The sequence below is a fragment of the Strongylocentrotus purpuratus genome, unplaced genomic scaffold (assembly GCF_000002235.5).
Source record: "Strongylocentrotus purpuratus isolate Spur 01 unplaced genomic scaffold, Spur_5.0 spur5_scaffold_4, whole genome shotgun sequence".
Classification (NCBI taxonomy): domain Eukaryota; kingdom Metazoa; phylum Echinodermata; class Echinoidea; order Camarodonta; family Strongylocentrotidae; genus Strongylocentrotus; species Strongylocentrotus purpuratus.
Window position 1 is genome coordinate 24,353,010 of NW_022145610.1, and position 24,903 is coordinate 24,377,912.

The following is a 24,903-nucleotide window of genomic DNA, read 5'->3' on the forward strand; positions in this document are numbered from 1 at the left end:
CCTTTCATTTCCCATATTTCACCCTTTTTAGCTCTCCGTATCTCTCACTTTCCCTCTCGTTCTAAAACTGTCCCATTTCTCTCCCATCTGATATCTATCTCTCTCTCTCTCTCTCTCTCTCTCTCTCTCTCTCTCTCTCTCTCTCTCTCTCTCTCTCTCTCTCTTGCTCTCTCTTTCTCATCTATCACCCTCCCCTGACACATACATAATATCCCTCCCTTCTTTCGCGTTTTCACAAACATTATTCTTCTCACACTTTTTTTTTTCTTTCTGCCGGCTTTTTGTGGATTGCAAGCAACTCAAACTCTCTCATTGATGAAACATAAAGATTGGACGAATATAATCATATGCGATTATGCGTGGTCAAAAACATTCACTAGGAAGTTTTTCTTGTACACATAGCTAAAATAAACCGTCATCGGATCTAATATAAAAACATTTCATTGATCGATGTGCTCCGTTACTACTTCTGACTCCTCTTTTTCCTTCTGCTTCTTTTTGACGGGGGTTGGAAGTTTATGACCATAACATTCTGGATTATATGTCGTTACAAAAAAATGGGAAATAAAAAGACAAGAAAAAACAAAAGTAATTGTGTGACTGTCTCACAGGAATTTTTTTTATTGCACCGTTGTTGCTATCTAGTTATTAATGACTACTGTACACAATATATATATTACAAAATTCACAAAAAGACATATCAGGAAGGCCAATCGTTATTGCTCAAAATCAAATCAAACTTACCCTTCCCGACTCGCAATGAACCGGATCGAAACTAAGTTAATTTCATGTATACCTCTTTCATGGTTGTAGCAGTAAGGAAGCTTGTGTGAGGTTTATCCCGACAGAGTAACAAAATTTATATTTGCAAACTGCGGCATCTTAATGCAAGCCTACATGAATAAGTAAGACACATGCATGAATATTATGCATGACTGTGTGAAGGGAATCGTCACAATAAAAGAAACTCCATACATTTGAAACCCTTGGAACAAACTCCCATTAAATAAAATAAATCTTAAAAAAACAAACAGGAGAAAACTAACACTGATCGCAAATACCTGTATACGAAGAAAGATGCGGAAGCAGACAAAACATTGACCCTACCAACCCGGTATGGCGAACATAAACAATTAAATAGATTGGCACTTTAACCTTGAATCTAAACAAATCGAAAAAACATTCTTAATATTGAAAGGATTCAGCGAAAGCATTCAATGACGTACAGCATGAAAAGACAGCAAACATGATGATCATGTCGGAATGTAAAAGATGCCGTTATACAATCAACGATAAAATCAAAGTTAAGAAATTGAAAAGAAAAAACAGCACTGAACTGGTGTTGCTAGTATTAAACGTTGTGATAAAATGCAACTATATAAAAAAAATTCAAACCGAAGTCCAAAATACGTTATTGAGATTGGTTGCACGTTAAGTGATCTTTTTGTAAAGTCGTTTTATTACCATTATTTTCAAAGTGGCTTCTCGACACCGAACAGTAAAATACATGTAGTATATTATGGTCCTTCTTTAATTTTCTTATTTTTAGAATGAGTTGTCAGCGAAAATAAACAACCCAGCTTAATCTTGTGACTGGTTCTTTCAAGAGGTGTAGGTTAGATATTAAGCGAGGATGCTCTGTCAGAAATAATGTATTTTTAGACAGGAGTACTACTGATGCTTGCTATGCTTAGTGATGTAAGCAAGCACACTTAACAACGTAGTGTAGCCCGGGGAATCCTATCTCTTTTGTTTCTTTATGCCACAGTCATTAATTCAACCAGAGTTACTCTGCTTGAGGGCGCGCCAGATTCTTCCTCTAAATTCTGTCGTAGGGCTACTTATGACAACAAAAACTCTTGAGAAGAGGGTATCGAATATTTTTAAGTTAGATACATTTCAAAATATATCATGTCCTGCTTAAATCAATTCATGTGGCCTAAGCTTATTTTAGTGTTAAAACATCAACTTTAAATCAAATATCAATATTTTGTCTCGCGCTAAAGAAAGTAAACAGAGCCGAATCGTAATAATCAAACAAATTTGAATAAAGGAACGCCTACATCATCCACCGGGCCGTAACCAATCACTATTGGCACATTTTGATTCGATTTTGCCGTCAATATTAACTCTTTTTATCGACAAAATAATAATAAAATCCCAATGATTAACAAAATCATGAAAATAAAAGTAGGCCTACAAATGAAATAAAAATTGAACACATTTTTTATCAGCATCATCCACAGTTTCCTTGAACATTTGTCACGGAAATATTTGTTTAAAAATGTTGACAAAAGATACACATTGAAAGAGGTACGTTTGGAATCATTCATAACCTGCAGAGTGTCGAAAGTGATGACAAAAATAACATAAGTTCTTGCAAAAACAGAGAGAATTTCTTCCTTTTTCTCGACTATGATCTGGAAAGTTGTATGACAACATATAAAAATAGCTTATGTTTCATATATTTTCATTTTGACAAACACTGTAAACAAATTAGAATTACTTTCAGCGCCTGCTTTAAACAAAAAGTAATACGAGTTGCTTTGATGTGTAATAATGCGTAGGGATCATAATTTAAAAACTGTGATCATGATTGATGCATTTGATGGCCAATGCAAAAATATCAAGATAAACAACACGTCATTTTGTGTCTGAAAAAAAAAGGCTAATTGATGTCCGCACAATTGAATAAATACTTCTTTCATTGGAGTAACAAATAGAAAACTAAACCCTGAAAGTGATGAGATGAACATTTCAACACGGTTCCTTATAATAACATATACATACAAATACTCCATGTGAAATAAAGGTGTCATCATTCATTAGGAATTAAAAACCATAAACATTTTTATAAAATACTCTATAATCGAAATTATGAAAGGCCATAGATTTTCTGCTTTTATAGCGGAAGACTACATTCTGTAACACATTATCAATGGGGAATTCTATTTACATTTTGCATATGCTTTCACCATCAACAGCCATTTCTTTTGCATAGTTTTGTCATAAATAAGTTACAATGTTTTTGGAAATATACATAATTGTTTTTCCCAAATATTTACTAACCGGTAGCTTCACAGGAGCACCACACTAACACCGTCTATTCGTGTCCTCTCAAGGCAAATACAGTAGTTTCTGAGACCGGTGCTAAATTGTTAGCACCGTTTGAACACTGGATTATGTCATATTCAGTTATTGACTTCAGCAATACACTTTACACTCTGAAAACATAGTGTAGATCATTTGAGATGGTTAAGGAGTGCTGCACTTTATCATTGGCCGATTTAACACCGAGTTGTTTGATCAAAATAGCATTCTACCCACCAAGAAACTCACTTTCTACTCTTTTGCATGTTCATGTTGATTTTACATGTATCATTACAGAGTTGTAACTCACCTCTAGAAAAAAAGAACATTAGTAAACCTTTATTTTTCCACAAAATTATAGTAAGCTTATTTTCTGTTCAGAACACGTTTTATTTTACCTATACGAACATTGGTCATCAAAATGAATACCTAAGTTCTTCCTTCGCTTGAATTCCGAAGCTGTTAGTTCAACACGAATTAGAATCCATTATCAATAAACGTGATTTAATAATAGAATCCCAAAGGTAAACAGAGAAAGCTTGCAAATCGCATTACACTTCTTAAAGCCGTATAGGCGCTACTACTGCACTTATTATCATAGGCCAGTAGGCAGTGTGCCCGCATTTGTATGAATCTTTCTTATTCCGAGAGCTCTCTTGTGATAAACTGAATTGGAATGAAAGTCTTTTGTTATCAGCCTTTCCGTCATTAATATCCTACTTCACAACTTGGGGGAATAAGAATACTTTATCATGAAATATCAATTTTTTCCACTCCGAGTTTATCATTTTGAAAAATATTGATGGGTGCAAGAGCATGAAGGGTGACTTCTGTTAATTTCTATTCGTCGTTCATAAACCCCTGTCACACAAACGAGATAGACGCCAGACCGACTACCAACGAATAAAGAAAATGACGTTACTTCCTACGGCCCCAAATCGGTAGGTTTTGAGTCGGTTTGGCGGTGTGACTGATGAATTGGATTGAACGAGATTTCTCCCTTGCAGCATTTCTTGCGCTGAACATCACACATACAGACAGTCGTTGAATAATGTCAGAGATTTCAAGGCACAGATGAAAGAACAGGTCACGTGGCTGGAAGACATGCGCAGTTAGACAAGCACAAGGTCAAACTGCGCAAAACAAAATGGCGCACGTTACATAAGAAGTGATACATACGCCAATAAATCTATTTTTTACGTTTATTGGTAGAATTTATCATTCTTCAAAATACAAAGATAAAAATAAAGATCCTTCATTATTTTAAGGCACTGACGGTTTCAATTGTCCAATTTATATGGCCAAACTATACAAATTTTGTTGTTCTTTTACACTTTTAAATATCATCCGTTAAAGGCTACGTTTCTTTACTTCCTTGAGGTCATTATCATGGTCAACTTCTAATCTGGAAAACAACGAGAAGAAAGTCTTGATAGCTAGATTGCACATAACCGCTGGAAAGTTGCGAGCATTCTTTGTCAGTAATATCACACTTTAAGTAAGTACTGTCTTTTACGTAGTTTGTCAAAAAACAACGACGTCATCCATTCATTTGAAATACCTCAAAATCATTGGTTACGGTTTGTAAAGCAAAAATTCGGCAGTTGACAGTGACATAAACGTATTGCTCTCTTTCTCGTCTTCTCTTAAATATCAAAACAAGCACTTGATGCTCTTTTAAACAGTCATAGGTTCCATTTGATTGTGATTCTTGACGATTGAAAAAATGTTGTTTGAATATTAGAAGTCCAATTGTCCATGTAGGCATCGCTACTGGCTTACGGGCGGTACTATGACCACTTCTCGCCCTGTCATGGGTCTCCATATTAAAGTTTGCGCGTTGTTGGCGTTGGGTGCGCGTAAGGCTTCGGGAGGGGGTAGTTCGTTCTGATTTGGCTCCAGAATTTGTGGCTGTTCCTGAATGATGGGGTCCAAAAGATGTGCACGTCGACCTAACGGTTGTCGCCCGTCCACCGCAATGTTGATCTGCATCCGCCATTTTATCGTACGTAGCACAAACTTCTGGCCGGTCGTCTTGTTGCTCGCGATCAACCACACGGTAAAACTCTGGTCGCGCGCAAGCTTCGTTAGTTTGACCTCGTGACTGTTGCGCACTGGAATATCCCATGTGATGGAGGGGTGGAAATTATCGTTCATCCGTAGATGGCACACGGTGTAGCAGTTCGTAGGTCCTACGATCACCCCTACTTCTGTAGTGCACCCGTACCAGGGGTAGTGTTTCCCGTCCGAGTCGCTCACGAAACGTTGCTGACCGCTCTTGAGCGCTGGAATCTCCCAACTTGATCTGTGCAAATGGCAAAACAAAACAGAGAGAAGAAAATTATAAATGATGAAAATCAGTTCAAGTCCATTACGCAAGGGCTTTTCAAATTCATGCATATTTAAGACAAAGTACGTTGTACCTCTACTGCTTTTCAAGTCATATTATCAAGAGAAGAAGTCCAGTTTTTAAAGGTAGAGTCAAAGATGAGTCCACCCACTAACCAACTCAACTACTCTTGACCAGGGGGGGGGGGGGGATTCTTCTGACCATGGTACAATCCTATACAAAATCATAATGGTGGCGTGATTATTTTTCAAATAGAAGTCAGGAGAAAAGTCCTATGTGTTGATGCAAACCATACAGGTTTAACTAACTTTCCAAATATCTTGTGACATCAACTCGAACGTCGCCATCGAAAATAAGGGAGAATTCGATGACATAATTATTCTGAATGGATGGCAAAGGCTATACAATGACTTTAATAACCCTAGGGCAGCAGCGAAATATCGATCTCCTTTCATCAACGAGAAGGTGTTAACACAGGCTCAGCGAAGCCCCAAGCGACCACACGATCGACTGAAAACCCGACACCGTACTGTCTGACGCGGCGTACGATTTATGGTAGAATTCAATACCCCGCGAAAAAAAGCCAACACCAAATTTTAATTCATTCCCATGATTGTCTGTATCTCCCAGCGGTGTGCTTATTTCGGCAAGGGGTTTCTTGCTTAGTGAACAGTGAAACAGGGAAAAGGGACACGAAGGGGGATATATTATAGGGACATGGTAGCTCTATCCAGGGACCTCCCTGCTCTATCATTGATCGGGATTCAACCATTTTAACACTGAAACAGGTGATTTGGAGTCTACTGGAACAATTAAATAATTCGAAATATGCATCTGATAATACTTTGAGACGTGCATGAAAATGTGCATTCCACGCTCAAGATAACAAAATGGCGACTCTGTGACGTATCTTCCGAGCTCCCCTCTCATTTACTCTGTACTTTTAAAAATATAGTAATTTTTATTTTCCCTCAAGAAAATGTTCAATCATACATGCATCCTACATAACTTATTGCAAATGTGTTTTTATACAACCCCTGTATGGAAACAAAAATCTATTCCATTATCAATAACAAAGAAAATGAAAGTTTATTCAAGTTTATGGATGTGTGCCGCAGAAGCGATATGACTAAAAACCGGTATAGCAAGTGTGGCATGAAACCTGTATGTTCCGATGTGTTCATGGTAATACCATGGTATCACAATACAACAATTTTTCTCATACAAAGGATGGCCGATACTGAATGTGGACAAATCCAATTTATTAAGTCATTCGGTGTTTCGTACGCTACCAAGTTCTTGTAACCTATTATAAGTTGACATCAAACGTATCACTTCACTTGATAGATGGTCAGATCCGAGCTAGCTCTTAAAGGACTTAGAAATCAATACTCATCACTCATCAACTAAATGAACTATCAAAACATGTAAATTATGTAGATTTGTGACATCCCTACAGAGACAAAATGGTGAGAGCAACCAGTGGCATCAATGACCTGCCATAGTTACAGTGTCATGACAAGCTCAATATTTTGCAAACTTTACTGAAGAATTACAATCACGCGGAAGAGGAAAATAGCCTTTCCTGTGCTTTTCGACATTCAAGTTGTCATTAAAAAACAGGAACGCTAAGTTGAATGAAATCATTCTCAAAAATGTAGAAATGCTAATAGTACGATAATAATATCACGCTGATTGAGTGCGTTAATCAAGCGGAAATCGGACAATTACACAATTAGAAATCATTGTCATGGTAACAAATCGTTCCTGCAGAGTGGGCCAGGAAATGATGTCCGGATTAATTTCTATCAGAATCATCTGTCGTTAAATCAGTTAACGGTTGGGTAGAAAACAATAACCGTTTAAAAACAAATATAGATGAAAATACAATGGATCAAAACGTGGTAGAATTAAGTTTAATACAGGAGTGGAAACATTCTTTTCGAAGTCATACTCGAGAAAACGTCATTTTTCGGATAGAAGGTCTATGCAAAAAACTACAACGAGGAACCCATTGTCAAAAGAGTCATCGAAACACTTCTCTGGAGTGAATTCTATTTTAATCTTCAAGTGGAATGAACTAAAATAGAAAAAATCTCTTATATGACACCTAAAGTCAGAGGCTCAAACTGCAATTTTGGGGGAATACGTATAGGGAAAACGAAGGAACGGTTATAAAGGACTATGTCACGACTGCCATGTCTGTATGGGATTGGAAACACTCGTACCACAATAAATATATCATCCCCTGTGATCATTGTTGACGTCATTCGGCTAAATTGGTCCTGATTCTTTTAATCGAATTCCTTGATACTAAAATATACGTATTTTGATACCCAATAATACATAGCAGATGACTTGTCTCGATTTTGGTGGCAGCTAACCCCTCTCTATCAATTCTGAGATTGTGTACGGTATTATACGCAGTATTGATCTGCTTCTGTTTAGTGTCGCCCCATCCCAATCTTACACAAACATGAAAATCAACAGCCATTTATATCGCAAAATCTGGGATGACGAAATAAGATTTTTGTAGTTTATTCAAATTATTTGGTCATTATTTTGTCTCTGCTCCGACAAAATTCATTCTATTCCAACAATATATAATAACAAATAATAACACCTCAAAAACCTGGAAAGACCTATAATATTTTGCCTATCTAACAATGTACTACACACACATGGAAATAGGACAAGGTTTAAATGAGTATAGGCCGTGGTCGGGACATTATCTGTTGAACATCGAATAAGCCATTAAATGTAACTTATTAGGCAGTCAGGGGAAATGGTGTTTCGAAAAAGATCAATAAAAATTGCAAGATATTACGAAAATGGCCTTCGCCGTATTTAGCATAGATCTTGGATGAAAAGAAGGGGATAATGTCAATTAACTCAGGGTTTAACATCCCTTTCCGCTTCACCGAAGGGTACAGGTGTAACCTATAGCTCATACGTCATTAACTTCCATAATTAATTAACATTTCCCTCTCTACTCCGTCACCTTTCTCCACATTGTATCAATCTCTCGCCCTCCATCACTCCGTCGCAATCTCTCACTCTCTCTCTCTCTCTCTCTCTCTCTCTCTCTCTCTCTCTCTCTCTCTCTCTCTCTCTCTCTCTCAGACCCTCTATCCCTCATCTTCTTCACCGCTCACCCCTTCTTCTATCATTCCCTCCTCTCACTATTTCTTTCATCAGCATCCTGGCTTTCTATCGTCGTTGTACGTAGCTGTCTGTATGTCTGTACAAAATAGGCTTCGCATATATTTCCAAATTACGACGGATACATTTTAATTTCATAATCAAAGTAACCGATCCCTCTCTGCCCCACCCAATGCCATTCGGTCACTCTACCCCCTCCTCGAGTCACCCTTCTACCCCTTCCCCTCTCTCTCTCTCTCTCTCTCTCTCTCTGTCTAGCTATCTCTTATCAGCTATCATCCGCCTGTCATACCGTACTTTATAACATTAATCTCATTACCCTGAAACTGACCCCCAAATAATCATTATGCCTTATGCCTAGGGTCCAAAAGAAGAATATATTATTCAATCATCTGAATTAAAGTGTTACATTCCAGTTTCTATTTCGCCCGCACATGTCATCCACTTCAAAAATACTTGTATGCCTATATAAATTGCACACGGAAGGGTGCTTCGATGGAAACTTGATTGGACACCTTTTGTGTGTAAGGTTTCGAAACTTCCAGAGCAAAGGAATATATAAATGAATTTTAATAATGGAATAGAATAATAATCACCGCAAGTGTCTAGCAGGTAGCTATATAATACAAACATTATATCAATACATTTGGCAGTTATCACCTACATGAATGACACGACTATACATAATTTATTTGATAAGCCTATAAAAGCGTGATAAAAGGATATAATAGTGTTTCATATTCGATAAGCCTATAGCATAATCATGTTCACAAGATCAAACAATGAAGCATCTTCAAACTTCAAAGTTACATAAATTTAATTTGTTTTAGTAGCACGCTAGTGAAACCATATAGGCACTAGCACTTATCATAATATTGTATCATTGTAACTATGCACTGAGTATTAGGTAAACCTTATTTCTGATTAAGAAGCATAATATACATATCATATACAATTCGAGAATTCTCAAGAGCCAGTACTGCTCCGTACCAATCTGTTCACCAATATCCTGTTTCAAACTTGTCATTTATTTTGTATTAAGGTAGATATAGAATATAAATTAACTTTCTGACGGAACGTAAGTGGAGGAAGAAATTCGTTTTTTATTCCTTACACAGCATTGATTTTTGTTTTTCGTACGATGACTTCATAACGATAATAACCCATTTTGCATATTTCCAATCTATAGGCTCTTTAATAAATGTGTACAGCATACTACTATCAATGGCTATTGCTATGTTCTTCATGTAGCATTGCAAGGACTGAAATTGGATACTTCGATTTCTTTTCAGCGTGTCCATTATTTACCCCTGACATCTCCAAATAATGTCCAAGCTTTACCCGACGTAGCACAATAAGGACTTTTAGATTTGCGTGGACTGATACGTGTGACGTCCATTCAAAGCAGTGCATTACAAGGACGTCGATCGTAGCAATCCACTATTATCGTCTTCGTGCAAATCTAAAAGTCCCTATTGCATCAATATGTGAAACTCTGTTTCGTAGAGTATTATCCCACCGCTGCCACCGTTTATACGAGCATGGCGACTTTCCACTCAAGGTTTTCGCCCGAGCTCTGAAAGCTTGGTGGTTCTATAACAGAAAACATCGAGCTTACACTAAGCATAATCAACAATAAGATTAGAATAACAATAAGAAGATGAGGGGTCATAACGTTACAATTCCATTCAGTAGTAGTTAATGTATTGGCGCTGTGATCTGATTACTGAAATACAATGACAAGAAACTAAGAAAGATAGAAGATTTTGTCACGGTGCATGCACTAGATAAGACTAACAACTTTATGTGAAGCATTCAAAATCTGGCTACCCTCTTTAAGCTCTTTCCCTCTCACTTTTTCCAAACAGCCTATTATTACACTAAAAATAACCTCAATATCTATTTGAATATTGATATTTGCTATTATTATATTTTGACTCGGCGTAAACATGTATCCTACCCTCCGTGAAAAGGCCATGATCATTAAAGCTTTTATAAGCGTTTCAACCTGGCAGAAAATGAGAATCTCGAATTAATTTCATTTTGATTAAACACGATCAAACGCGGGCCTCGTATTATTAGCCGATAAGAGTAACGAGAAAAGAGTAACGATAAGATAGGGAGAGAGAGAGAGAGAGAGAGAGATAGAAACAGACAGACATACAGACAGAGGTGAGAGGGAGAGAGAGAGAGGGGGATGATATATTATGTTATCAACTATCAGATAGCTGTATTTAATTATCCAAACATTCGCCAGTAATCACTAAGGAACTATAGTGAATTCGGATATCAAAATATATGTTTTGGGATATACGTGGATGAAATTAAAATTGAACATTTTGAAGTGAATATGATAGACAGGAGCATAGCCAACTCTATCCTTGTACATTGTATACACCATTGCTGCAGTTATTCAATAAATACACAATTATTCAATAAATGCACTAAATAGTACTGGATAGTATCTCAATATTCCATATTTGATTACCTCTCAAATGAGACGAGGCACGTTTGTTAATAAATTAAATTTGTTAAAGTTTAGCTCTACCCCCTACGCTTGAAACATCTGCACACCTCAGCGTATGTATAGTCCATGCAGTAAAAAATAATTGCAGGTGATATGCCGATAGATTTTCAGCAATAGATCATGTATGAATACTAAATACGTACATCAGCGCTCTAAAGATGTAGCCTGCAAACACAGACCCCATTTGATACTAAAAGTAAATCCACAAAGGATTGATGCTAGCCTAACTCTGACAGTCACTAACTGTGTCAACGGGGTATACAGGGTCTATGGAGTGCATTAGAACCGTGTAGTCTACAAACTCTCACTATTCAGACACTCTGTAACGAATTACGACTTAAAGGGTTTGTGCATGCAAACCACCAATGAAGCATGTTTGTAAATACAGTTGTCTTCGAATAGATCCCTTCTGCATCTATATACCGAATATAATACAGGCTACCCCGTTTGTTTCGCTGAATTGCCTCCAAGTAACATCTCTTAATCAGGCTTAATTCTAGGATTGAAATGAAAGTAGGAAACCGATCGACTGATTGAACCCCGATGAGTGATAATGATATCAGGGGGTCATTCACACAAGAACATAATTTCACGGTCAGCATACTATAATTTACTCTTGTATGGACACTAAATCCTTTTTTTTTCTTCTTCTTATAACAACAGTAATATTATCTATTGATTTCACCTGTTCATTCGCTTATATTTCACTGGTTATTATATTATTTTAGCAATTAATTTTTCATCTACAAAAACGCTTTAAAATATTGCTTAATATATTTCAGGTACGGCTTTGTCATTTCAGTATGAATGACACAGGTATTCCACATTATTTTAACTAAGAAGACAGCCGACATAATTCTTCAAGTCTAATTTCGGTCAAGTGCTTAATTTTGGAAATGCAACGACAAAATTCGGTTGTGAAGTGGGCCCTAAAGCAACCCATCTCATGATCACAATGTTGCCGGGAGGCAGTTAGCTACAATTTACACGGATTAAAACTCGGTTGTGAAGTAGGCCCTGAAGCAACCCATCTCATGATCACAATGTTGCCGGGAGGCGGTTACCTACAATTTGCACGGATTAAAACTCGATTGTGAAGTGGGCCCTAAAGCAACCCATCTCCCTGATCACGTTGCTGAATTGAGACGAGACAGACAAGACAGACAGAGATCAGGTTCTTGAGGATTGATTACACCGGCAGCTCGGGATTGCATTCTTCTCATGAGACCCTCATTTCCTCTCGTTATTTTACCCAATTTTGCCCCAAAGTTCGTCCTCAAGTCACAACGCAGGATTGACATCAACGACAAGGGAATGTGATGAAGAGATGGTCCTCAAAGAGAGCTGGATGCCTTTTATCATTGAAAGGAAGACGTCCCTCGTAAAACGCATCAGGAGAAGAATAACTCAAAAGGCGAACGAGAGTTTTTATGATGCAACCTATAAAAAGACATCATTCATATTCCAAAAAGACTATTTTTTGATCTTACAATCTTTCGGTTTCATTTCTTAACGCTAAATTTTCATCCAGTATTTTCCATTACGTCTTTTGATATTTATTTTTGTCCATAAAAGTGGAAATGAAGCATCAGCAAAATACTTTTCTATAAGCAATGGAAGTCAAATACGCAAGGTAGAAATTGGAGAAGTTTAAGATTTGTTTACAATATCACAATATTGCCATTAACATTCATTTTTAAGAAAAAATATGTTATTCAATTGATATTTCATACAAATGAAACGAAGTTAACTGTTAAGGTAAACAAGTACATCTTTCGCTGACAGTATCATTTCATGATGGTTTAAGTGTTCGGCGTATGCTTAGTTGGTCTCATGTATTTTTTTCTTTCACAAGACATGGTCTACCCATATTTCATAACGCATTTGTCAGTCCCTTCCACTAATGAATAATCGTTATAATATTATGCTAAAATGTATAATTAGCGCACGCTTGGTAATAGAGACAACTCGAACATTATTGTTTAAATAAAATGTGAGCATGGCTCTTAGTCTGCTTACACCCCTTTAAAGGGATCGTTTAACAATGTTAAATCTGAGATACACGGCCCTACGTGTTATCAGTGTCTTTGATATGGTGTAATATTGAAGCCCTAAAAAAATTGCGTTTCAAAATGATCAAGAAGTGCCTCAAAAAAGTAAAAATCTTTGAGTGACCGGTTTTACCATGCTCATTTTCCCCAATAGACTGTAGTGTTATGAAAAAAGTTCAGGCGAACGGTTTTCAAAATTTGTAATTCCAATCATAAATATCTTGATAATCAGACAGGCGATCGGCTTGTAAATGTCATGTGGTTCCTGACTGACCCAAAGGTTTATAATTATCATTGCATCATGAGCTAAATCCAGAATTTTGTTTCAGAATCTGAGACAAAGTTACCGGATCCCTTTAAAGTTGGAGGAAAGAATTGATGTATAGTTTGCGTACATCATTTGCAGAGACATAGAGACAGACATGGGGGTCAACTGAAGAAATGCTTTCATGAACATTCCCATTAGGATATAACCATCTGAATTTATTAAGTTAACCCTTGCGTGTTCTGCCACCCGTATGGCTTTGTGCGGCGTACATGGGGCCGTATCAATGGGAATCGAATGGGGGCGAGGCGGCTGAACTTGAATATTAATATGTTATCAATGCCAGTATTTACCTGTAGTTTCTTAAAGCCTTTTTAGCTTAATTGTAGGTGTTAGCAGGTACCAACATGAAACTGACTATATCAAATCAGCAAAATAGACAATGAATGATTAAAAGATAAGTAAACTTACACATAAAACGATAACTGTATGTGTCTTGAACTATACATTGGTTCGATATATCGCCATCCCTTTTTATCAATCTTAAATTATATTTTAGGGTTTCTTGTTTAAATACAGAAAAAAGACTCACCAAATAAAAAGAACATCATACCAATATAATTATGATTAAACTACAAAATTATTAAAAACTTTTGCCTTCAATTAACCATCTCTTTATGAATAATAATGTTACCCCCCCCCCCCCCCCCCCCGCCGTTATGTCTTGGTTAATCTACTATTCAAGTCAAGCATACAAGTGGGGGGGGGGGGCGACCCCGGCGTATAAAGACACTCTTTTAGCAAGCACCGAGTGTAAAATCGCTCGAAAAGAAAGTCGTCGATCATTTACACATCTGAGTGATTGGTCATTGGGGCGCACAGGCAATAGCCTTATCATAAAGACATCCTAAGTCTCACTCCACAATAATAGTAAGTAAAGTCTGTGTTCACCTCCTAAAGGCATTCTTAAGAGCACGTGTCATGAGAATTCTAAGTAATCCATCATGTAAGCCATATAGGCCTTCTATTTACTAATAAATAGTCTGCTAAATTGCACTGCCACGACGTACGACTGCGGTAGAAGGGACTTTGACCTAGAGTAATATATTTTTCGTCGGAGATCATGTCTTTTGATTTCTTTTCAAGACAAAGAACATAACGTACAGGTGGAACAATGCACAAAATAAGAATTTAACTGGTCATTTCTGCATAGGAGACCCCCCCCCCCCACACACACACACATAGATACTCACATACACCAAATTGTGAGTTTTCAGGAGTGAGAAAAATAGGAAAGGAGACAGGAAGAAAAGGAGATGGGAGAAACGAGGTTCAAAGACGTCTTTAGACCCCCTCCAATGACCCTCTTCGCTTGATCGCTACGCTCGATCGCATTTCATCCACTGCCGCCCGCCCCTCCCACGTCTAGACATGTTTACGCCACGCAGCTGAATCTCTTGGAATGACGTACACGACGGTGTGTTTGTTGATTGGTTTAATCACCGTTTCAATTAATTTGCGACTATTTACGCCTTTTACTTCTAAATGTGAAAAGGTCTAGCAACTATCTACATGTATATTGTACCCCTCTCATTAGCTACATTGTTCTTCACCAGCTGATGCTCACAGACGATCATTAGACACGCTACATCAATCTCGTTTGATTACAATCGCCTCGTGAGTTTCTCATGGAAGCTCTCTCAGCGTATCAGGCCATAAGCACGATCGCACAAGCTTTCGAAAAATAAACCTTCTATTATGTCATTTCCATAGCCTTCACGTTCATCTATTAACATGTGCGATCATTATAATCACGAATAGCGTATTGAAGTTGCCCCTGAGGTGAACTTTTCGAAAGACTTTGCGATCATGTTCGATATATTATCAGGTTGACTTGAAACGAGTTTACGATCCAGACCTTTCGGCTGAGTTACTGAGTAGATTCTATTCTAAGGCCAAATAAAAAAAAACATGTTTAGCGTCCTGTTTTTTCGAAAAATAGGAAGGAGGAGGCCCTTTTTATTTTTTATTTTTTATTTCAAAATGGCCGCTCAAAATGGCTCAAAATATTTTTTTTAATGGCCTAAAGGTGATCACTAATCAATATTATGACTCCTAAAGGAGTGGCTTTCCACTCCCCTGCATGATGAGGGAGTGAATGTGAGATAATAATAATAATAATAATAATAAAAACGTTACTTATAAAGCGCTTACCACCAAAGTCTCTAAGCGCTATACACACAAAATAGACTGATATACAATTACATCTGCTTAAACTCGAAATAAAAAAACGATAACAGGAAGAAGCAGTGAAGACATCATCAACCAAATTTGCTTTAAATCCAATCATCTCCTTATTTTCACTTCAAATCCGAGTAACACGAATAAAAAAAAAGCCACATCGCTTCACGGTGACCCCAAATGACCCGCAATCCCTGGGTCACGTGAGATGACAATGCCAGCTGCACATGCGTGTCATAATCTGTGTCAGGTGAAGCATCAGACTTGCGAATACTTTTACAACCTCACACTTTATAATAATAATAATAATAATAAGATATTTGTATACCGCAAATTGCAAATTGCCTCTAAGTGGTTTACCAACAAAATAATTCAAATCTAATAATGATGTACTAGATGTTCTATCATACATTCTAAACATTTCAGATTTCAAAATTGGCTTTCAGTTTGAATATAATTCTTCCGGGTACAAGTAGTATATTCATGATAAAACTATAGAATCACATATACATGGGCCTAAATCTAGTACGAGGCCCTTCTGCTCTCTTGGTAATACGTATGGTGCAATGGCGGCATTCAAATAACACGATCCTGTTCATATTCAAAAAATACAATAATTATACATTTATGTCTCGTTAAAACAACAAAGCCAGTACAATTCGTTACAGCAGGAAAACTGGAAAAGTGTTCTTGAAATGAAGAAAGAAGAAAACGAGATTTTCAAAAACATGGGTCTGGTCTGAACCTCAGTTCACATTAATCGATTGCCCAGATGCGGTCCCACGTGGAACGATCATCTCGATTGATCAATCATCATGCTGTGAAACATGGTGACATTGATCGGGGTTTCAGAACAAAGAACCGGGCATGACGTAGATCATACATTACATTACTACATTACTTGTCGTATTCAGTGAAAAAAATACACGGGGGCTCGGGGCGAAGTAGCCCCCGAAATGCCAAAAAGAGCCCCAGAATGTCATAAAAGAGCCCCCCCCCCCATTGTTTTGCATAGAGTTCAATGCAAAACAAATTATTAAAAGAGTGAAAAGAGTTGAAAAGTAGCCCCCGACATTCTTTTAATAATGTTTTCCCTGGTCGTATTGCAAAGGCTGTCTGTAGTGATGTAGATTATGTTTTGGTTTCTTCTACACTAATCTTATGCCTAAAATAACTGATTTTTCATGTCGATATTTTGGATGTATAAGTGCTTATCCGATAGCCACGGTGCAGTGCTCAGTCAATGTTTCTACAACACTCAATTAAGTGAATCTTTCTCATTATGACTCAATCTACATGGGTTTGAATTAAAAACATTTATATCCATGTATGTATCAAGCAACATTGCGTATTAGAACTGATGATCATAAATTGAAAAGCTTTGAAATGAGACTAGTAGATGATGCCCATCGCTCTATCCGGTTCAGAGTCGAATCACGAACAGGCGGTTTAAAAATAACTACTGATGAAAACTAGCAGTTTCCTGTTAAAATGTGAGAGAGAGAGAGAAAAATATGTAGAGCGCGATAGTGTTCGGTTAAATACTCCCGAAGTTGGCACGAAATGAAGTTGTTTTGCAAGTTACTGTTACTGAATATCATTTTGAGTGAGGAAAGCATGAAAGAAAGAAAAATCGTTAACATACAGCGTAACATGAATTCATGATATTTAGTTGAATGGAGGAAGCGAGGGCAGAGGCTCTACGGAGGTGTATGGGGGCACGGGATTAAAATTGAACACTGTTTTAGTGTTCTGGTGGTCCATTTGCCCCCCCCCCCCCCCCCGATCCCTCTTCTTTTCAACTCAACTTCAGAACTCTGTGTGTTCTTGTGCATCATGAATTGTTACTGGTACTTGTCAATAGGAAATGCACTAGTTTTGCTGTATTTACTTAGTATTTCTGGTGTCATATTTACACACACGTGTATCTTTATTTGCCCAGTTCGGTCGCATGTACTGCGACCCACATACGCTTTTATAATGAGTCTTCTCTTTTGCAGTGTCATGTTTAAAAAAAGAACATGTACGCATTGCAAATCAAGCCTTTAAATCTTATTTCAAAGGTGATAATGGCATGATTTGCGTCATTAAAAGCTCGTAAACTTCCCCTTCGTTTGTAAATCAATAGACCAAGTTGTTTAATGGGATGGAACTGGATTTGACAACAAAAGGTTGCGGGTGGCGGAAAGGAATATCAGAACCACAAAATAATAAACTCCTCAAACTTTTGATTTGATTACAGCTTTGTCTTTCGATAATAAAACGATTCATTGATCTTTTAATGTTGTTACTGATTAGTCCATAAGGAAATGGTGTACACAAGACTAACCAAAGAAAAACGTCTTGTGCTTGGTTCAAATTGATTGAATGACACAAACCATTATGACATTACCCTTTTAATACACTTTCTATATGATTATGGTCCAACGTGATAGAGAAATAATATAATGCTGTGTTAACTGTAATAAAACGACTTCAGCTAAAGGCAAGAATACTAGTAATAGTACGCTATATACAGTCGGTCTGCAAAGTACGGTAGGAAAGAGGAAACTCGGGTCTTCTGAAAAAGGTTATAGGCCTGATTTTGTATAGATTAATTACATTCAAGGCAATCTAAAATTAGCAAATTTTGTTGTCGATAAGTTGCCCCTCTCCCACTGTCTCCCCCTCCCCCTCCCCCTCTCCTTTGTACCGCTTCAAAATCACGGCAATAGTCTTTTGTTGATGAAATAGATAAGTTACTATTCCAACTATGCTAATGAACATAACGAAATGAGTGAATTTGAATAACAATAATGACCATTTTGCCATAAGCATTGTTATTCATTAAAAGTAAAGACCAGTTTTGGAAACGCCCCCCTCTCAAAACATGAAATGGAAGCTCTTATTACAAATCATGTGAAAAAATATGTTTTTTACTAATACGTGGATTACGTGATGATACAAATTTTGCCGGGAAACCGCCTACCAATTTATATATTTGGTAAATTAAAACATCTATCCGGACTGGATGGATATAGGGTAGTCCCAAATACATATTTCTGTGTACAGTCATTACAGTGCTTGTAACTTTACCAAGACTGGGCCAAATGTCTTATCATTTTGATGATTCCAGAACCTTGCAGTACACACCAATACGCTAGATGATCAACCTTTTCTGATCGATTCCACGTTTCTTTCACAGTGCAATCGCATGACCAGAACTGGTCTATACCTTTAAAGATGGTTAGACAAATCCGAATTGAAGCAATCGACTGACACTGGAGGACAAACCAATTAGCCCTAAGATCTTCTATTTAGTGCAATAAACGTATTTAATATGATGAGATGTTTAACAAAATGTCATAAAACCTTTGATTGTGCCTCCTTCAAAGCGCCTAAACGCTTCCTATTAGATTACAAAACCTCTTCTTCCAATTTGTAATGATGGATTGCCCTACACAGAAGTTGCAGATAGATACAATGTGGTGAGGAGGGAGTTGTTGATGTTGATGGTGGTGATGAGGTTGATGAGGATGATGAGGACTTTCATTATTGATTATGATGATGATGGTGGTGATGATAGTAGGGATGGTGATAATCATTACTGATGATGATGGTGATGATGATGGCAATGGCGATGATAAGAAGGTGAAGGCGGGGAGGATGATGATGGTGGTGGTGTTGGTGGACGATGGTGGGGGTGATGAAGGTATATTGATGATTAATGACGATGAAGACCGGTGGGGGGGGGGGGGTGGACAGTGGTGGTAGTGCTGATGATGGCGATTGTGGTATTAGTAATGGTGGTTTTGTAGATGTTGCTGTAGGAGGTGGTGGCGACAGACTAATGCCGATGATGACGATGATGATGATGATGATAATTATGTTAACAGATAACAAATGATAGACGTGTGCGGAAATAATCTGAAATTCTGAATGCTTTACAATAAAATAAAATTGCACATGTCTGAATTTCATTTCAAATTAGGGATTAGCATCCATTCCAGAGCTGTGGCCTGGGGCTTATGATATAAGCTGACCACAACAAAATTGAAATTCTGTTGTTGTTGGCAGACAGTAGGCTATATCACAATTTTTTTAATGGAATTCGACCAACATGAATATTATGTCCACCGAGTCGACACATTTATTATTACCTATTCGTCTTTGTAAATACACCATAATTATTCAGCTTCTCTATTCATGAAAAAGGTCGTATGTCTCGAGAGAACACGTACAGTATACACTGATAGAACGACACTATAGAATGATGATATCTTGCTTGTAAAACAGACTACTAGTAGTGTAGACGCACCGTGCTTGAAGGCTACACTATTGATCTTCTTCATATTCCATATTTCACGCATGGCTGCTAAAAGAACCCAACATACTTTTTAAAGGACACGGATGTATTTGGCTGTCTGTGGCTGATGATGTTCTACATGTATGTAATAATAATAATAATTTCATTTTAGTATTGGTGAGAAATGTACTATAGACACAACTGCACTCACTATACACTGTACACATCAACAGTGTCCGTCACCAATCAAAATTATAGAAAACTTACAAGTCCCTTATCTTATACAACAAACAGTAAAACCTGTATATAAAGAGCGCTCAAGAGACAAAATTAAAGTGTGGTCTTTATGTACAGGTGGTCTTCATATACAGGTTATTTCAGTACACTCTTCGAGGACAACGGAAGATGGGGTCTCTACACTATACAGAGAGGTACACGTTCTCGCTAAGTCATGTTTCACTGCAGAAGCATACATTGGTTACATGACACTATAAATATGACGGACAAAGAAAGAGGACAAAATATACAGTTCCTCAGGTAGATAAAGGAACATCCTTTCACTGCTATTATGTAAAAATGTGTAGAACAGGTGAATATGCATGTGACACCTGTTTTACACATGTTTACATACATGTAATAGCAGTGAAGGGATGTTCCTTTGTCTACCTGAGGAACTGTATAGTTTGTCCGTCATGTTCATAGTATGAGATACTCATAGCGTAGGGTTAATGTAGCGTACCCCCCCCCCCCCACAAATCGATATTATTCACAGTTGCCAGTTGGTCACAGGCAGGCGGATATGTTGAAGAACTTTATAACCCCCCCCCCCTTCCCCTTGATTCTGCCCCTTGGTTATAATTTCTTGACACGCCCCTCACCCCCCCCCCCCCCCTGCTGCCATACCATCCACATTGCACTGGTTGTTTTTTGTGATTTGAAAAATAAAACATATGACATATTGTCCCTTTAAGCACATATATTATTTACCTAAAGCGGGATCATGTTGGCAATACTCATTAAAAAGCCAACAATGGCTGATGACATAGCATGTGTCAATATAAACATACAGGTATTATCGATGACAGTCTGTATTTGTATTAAGACTGTTAAGACTGATTCCCGCACATCCTCATATTTTACAATGTGTTGTTTTTTATGTGTTTTTATGTGTTTTTTTATTTGTATATTGTGTGTGCGCTGAAATGTTTTTAACGTAAGTAATCGTCCCATTTTATGTAACCATGTACTTTATGAAAATTTACTAAAATATGTATTTTTCCTTTACTGTGTAATTTGCAATGTTGTAATTAGCCTAGTTGTAATACTATATGTACTTGCTGTTTTTTAAATGAGATGTGGAAAAAAAACTTGAAACTTTAATTATATGGTTTATACATTACGTACAAAAATAGTGATGGCATGCATGTACACGTATTTTATACTGTGCAAAGGTTATCGTTCCATATCAGCCTTCATTTAGTATATTGTTTTCTTTTCTTTAAGTCGACACAAGGTGTCGTGTTCAATTGCATTTCCTTGTTTTGCTTTCAATCATAATTGGTAATGTTTATTTCATGTCTTGTTCAATAATGTCCCGCAATTATACTCTTAATTAAATACATACAATTAAAATGTTAAAGCTATGGCTTTCATCATATCAAGTTATAAAAATTACCCAAGTTTTAGTATAAACCCAAATAACTATGAATTGAACTGAGAGTGCTATAGTCAAGGGTAGATCAAACGAAATATGAAAGAAAATACTGGAATAATAGGCCTCCTTTCGATGATTGTTTATGTATATCAATATCAAGTCTAGGCATAATAATATGAATAACATAATGGCGCATAAATTGAGGGAAAAAATGAACATTCAAATTTTGATATTCATTAATGTAATGACTTGGAACAACAACAAAAAATGCTTATAGACTTACGTAAATAATTGTGACGTCAGCTTTATGATAGACATACTATTAATACACTGGGACACAAAATAAACACAATACTTTCCAATCATGCCAGTCATGATATTCCTACTTTGTGTTTTGTCCCCCTTTCATTCTTGTAGTATTGACTTGGAACAGTTACAAATGTTTTTATTGCAAGTATGGATTGTGTGTGTGTTAAACTAATGATAGACACACTCATGGTTTACATGCGACTCATCGTCCATCATGCTCGTGATGCATCATGGGACTACCATGGCAACAGGAAGTCAAGGAAATGAAGTCAGGGGATTGGGAGGTCCTTAAAGGGGAACAGGTTTGTAACCTCACGCTGGATTATGATGGCATGAGGTGCCGATAGAGCACGTTGGGAGAATACAAAACTTCACATTTGTAATGTAAGTTCAATAAAATGACAGATTCGTAATAATTTGGAAAAATTGAATGGAGCGTTTATAGTTTTACGGGTTCGATTAACGGAATGTTGAAGTGTAGGCTGCATGTACGTCACGACTGCGATAAAAATAAACCAGATTCATTTGAGTTCATTTCATTAATTGAATGGGTCTATTATCATGTTTACGATACCGTTTGAGGGCTATTCTTAGTGACGTGAGTGAGATTTTTTTAAAAACACAATGAAATATTGTTAAACCGCATTCAGATTAATTCAATGAACTTATCCATCGTTTTTCCTTTCAGAGGTCAAAACGAGGTCGGTCACGTGTGACCTCGTACGAAAAGTGGTCACACCAGAGAGTACAGGTGCTTGGTCATACCCGATCTTCTAGTACCCATATTTACATCGAAATGTAACATTTAATTTTCTTTCACCATAATTGAGAGCTGAACGGGTGTGAAAAAAAGAGAAAATGGATATATAAAGAGTTTAACAAAAAATGGCTCTCAAGCAGTAATGGTGGTCAAAAGTTTAAATTCAATTTGTGTTGTAGCCCCCACCCCTGCACTAGTCTCCAAATAAACAGTATCGTCTATATTTGGTAGTCTTAGTCAACATTATATGTTTATTATTATATAAATTACCGACAAACATGATTGGGTAGGCTGATATTTAGTTGCACCGGTTTCATAATAATTACGTACATCCAATTTTGATAACCAATTAACTTTTAAAACTTAAATCAGTGTTAATTTTATTCCTAATATGAACCAAAGTTAAACTTAAACACAAGCTGTATTTGGATCCGACAAAATGGCGGTCTCCATGAAATTAGGCCTCGTCCTGAGTCATTCTGGCATTCGAATTTCTCATTCCAATTCTGAAACCTTGATGGTCGGGTATCGAGTGTGTACTACAATACAATCAACAAAAGGGCGAGACAACTGGAAATTCAAGGTTTTATTTTTATTTTAAAAGACCGCAAAAGAGAGAGAGAGAGGTAAGAAATATGGGCCTATATGTAATTTAATTCAGGACACATTCCTATAGTATTAGTGTCAAAAACGGTCAAAGATACTCAGTGGCAAGAAATGGTTGAATAAAATAATGGTCAACGGATAATACAGAAAATCTCAGGAAATTAATTTTTCGTTAATATCAACCCATTAAAATTGACGTTTGGAATCATAATACACGAGAGAGAAAGAAGGGCCTAAGTCCATTGCAAAAATTAGGGGATAAAAATCAACACATCTGAAATAATATTTTTGTCTTTCTAACTAAAAAACAAGTCATTCGATAACCCGTGACCCGGAACCGCCAATATATTGTCATTGTCTACACATAATTAAATTTGAACATTATGAATTATCAATTGGGTAAATCGGATATCCACGTCAATAACGATTAGGACCTATACCAAAGAAATCTCTTTGGACCTACTAAATTGTTTCCGAAAAAAGGGTTGGGTTGTTTTGGGAAGTGAATTTCGGCGTCCTGGAAAATAATCCCAAATGCATTCATGTTTGCTTTTGGCTGTATCATTAGTTGGAGAGTGCATATAGTACAAATGAACTCAACAATGATGGCAAAAGTCACGTGATCTTTCCGAAAGACTCCTAATTAATCGCATAATTGATCACAATATACGGTGGCTGGAACTATGCAGTTTAAATATCTACAGAGCGAATTTCAAACCTACGCATTTCTTTGTATTGATTGTTGGTTTTTATTTCGGTGACTCCGTCCTATAAAAAGAATATGTAATGAAAAGAAAGTAGCAAAAAATAATAAAATGTATAAACTTATACATACAAACACCGCTATGTATGAAGCTATGCAGCCATATCATAATATTTTTGTTTTTCTTGTTTGCCATCATAATTTCCTAATTTCCATCACGCGTGTAGCAAGTGGGAGCGATACAATTGATGTGCGTGCACGATCAAAGACCTTCGAACATTAACTGGTATGTTTATTATCACAATAATACAGTCAATTAAATCGCAACAAAAATGGGTTTAGTTGTGGGGCATTATTAATAACAGCACGTCTATCGTGACAAAATATATCATGATTGGATAGGTGGCGTTGTCCTTAAAAACGAAAGAGAAATAGGACAAGTATACCGGAAAAACCGTTTGAAAAGACGGCAATTCTAGTAGTGGAAACACCAGAAATAAACCAATGTGTTTCCGAAGTTCCTCTCAGATCAGATGGTTGGGAAGGGGGGTATTCCTTTAAAAAATGAATTGGAGAGGGGGGGGGGGGGGTGACCGACCACTTAGTGTAAACAAATTTTTAACCATCAAGAAAGGGTAATAATTGTGTTTCCATACTGCCACTGGTTGGCCGGCAAGGCTGGGAAAATACATAAATTGCCAAGAGAGAAATCAAATATGGGGGAAGGGAGTGGTATCATACCCCATACCCTATCCTAGAAAATACGAAAAAATAAAATATTTGGGGAGGGGGAAGGGATGTGGAGGTATACGGGCCATGGTCCCCAGTAGCGTTCAGTTGAATAACACCATTAATTAGACGAGGTTTCTTAACAAAATATCCATATCTTGAAATAAACTC

The 24,903-nt window shown here is 37.0% G+C and overlaps 1 protein-coding gene across 1 annotated transcript in view; it reads right to left on the reverse strand.

Annotated features, from left to right (window-relative positions):
* Window positions 1-592: 592 nt before the first annotated feature.
* Window positions 593-24,903, reverse strand: part of LOC592922 (protein FAM78B) — a 33,601-nt gene continuing 9,290 nt past the window's right edge. Inside the window, exon 2 of the mRNA XM_792419.5 lies at window positions 593-5,395. Coding sequence (XP_797512.2) covers window positions 4,861-5,395 — 535 coding nt within the window. The 3' untranslated portion in view covers window positions 593-4,860. The remainder of the gene's footprint in view (window positions 5,396-24,903) is intronic.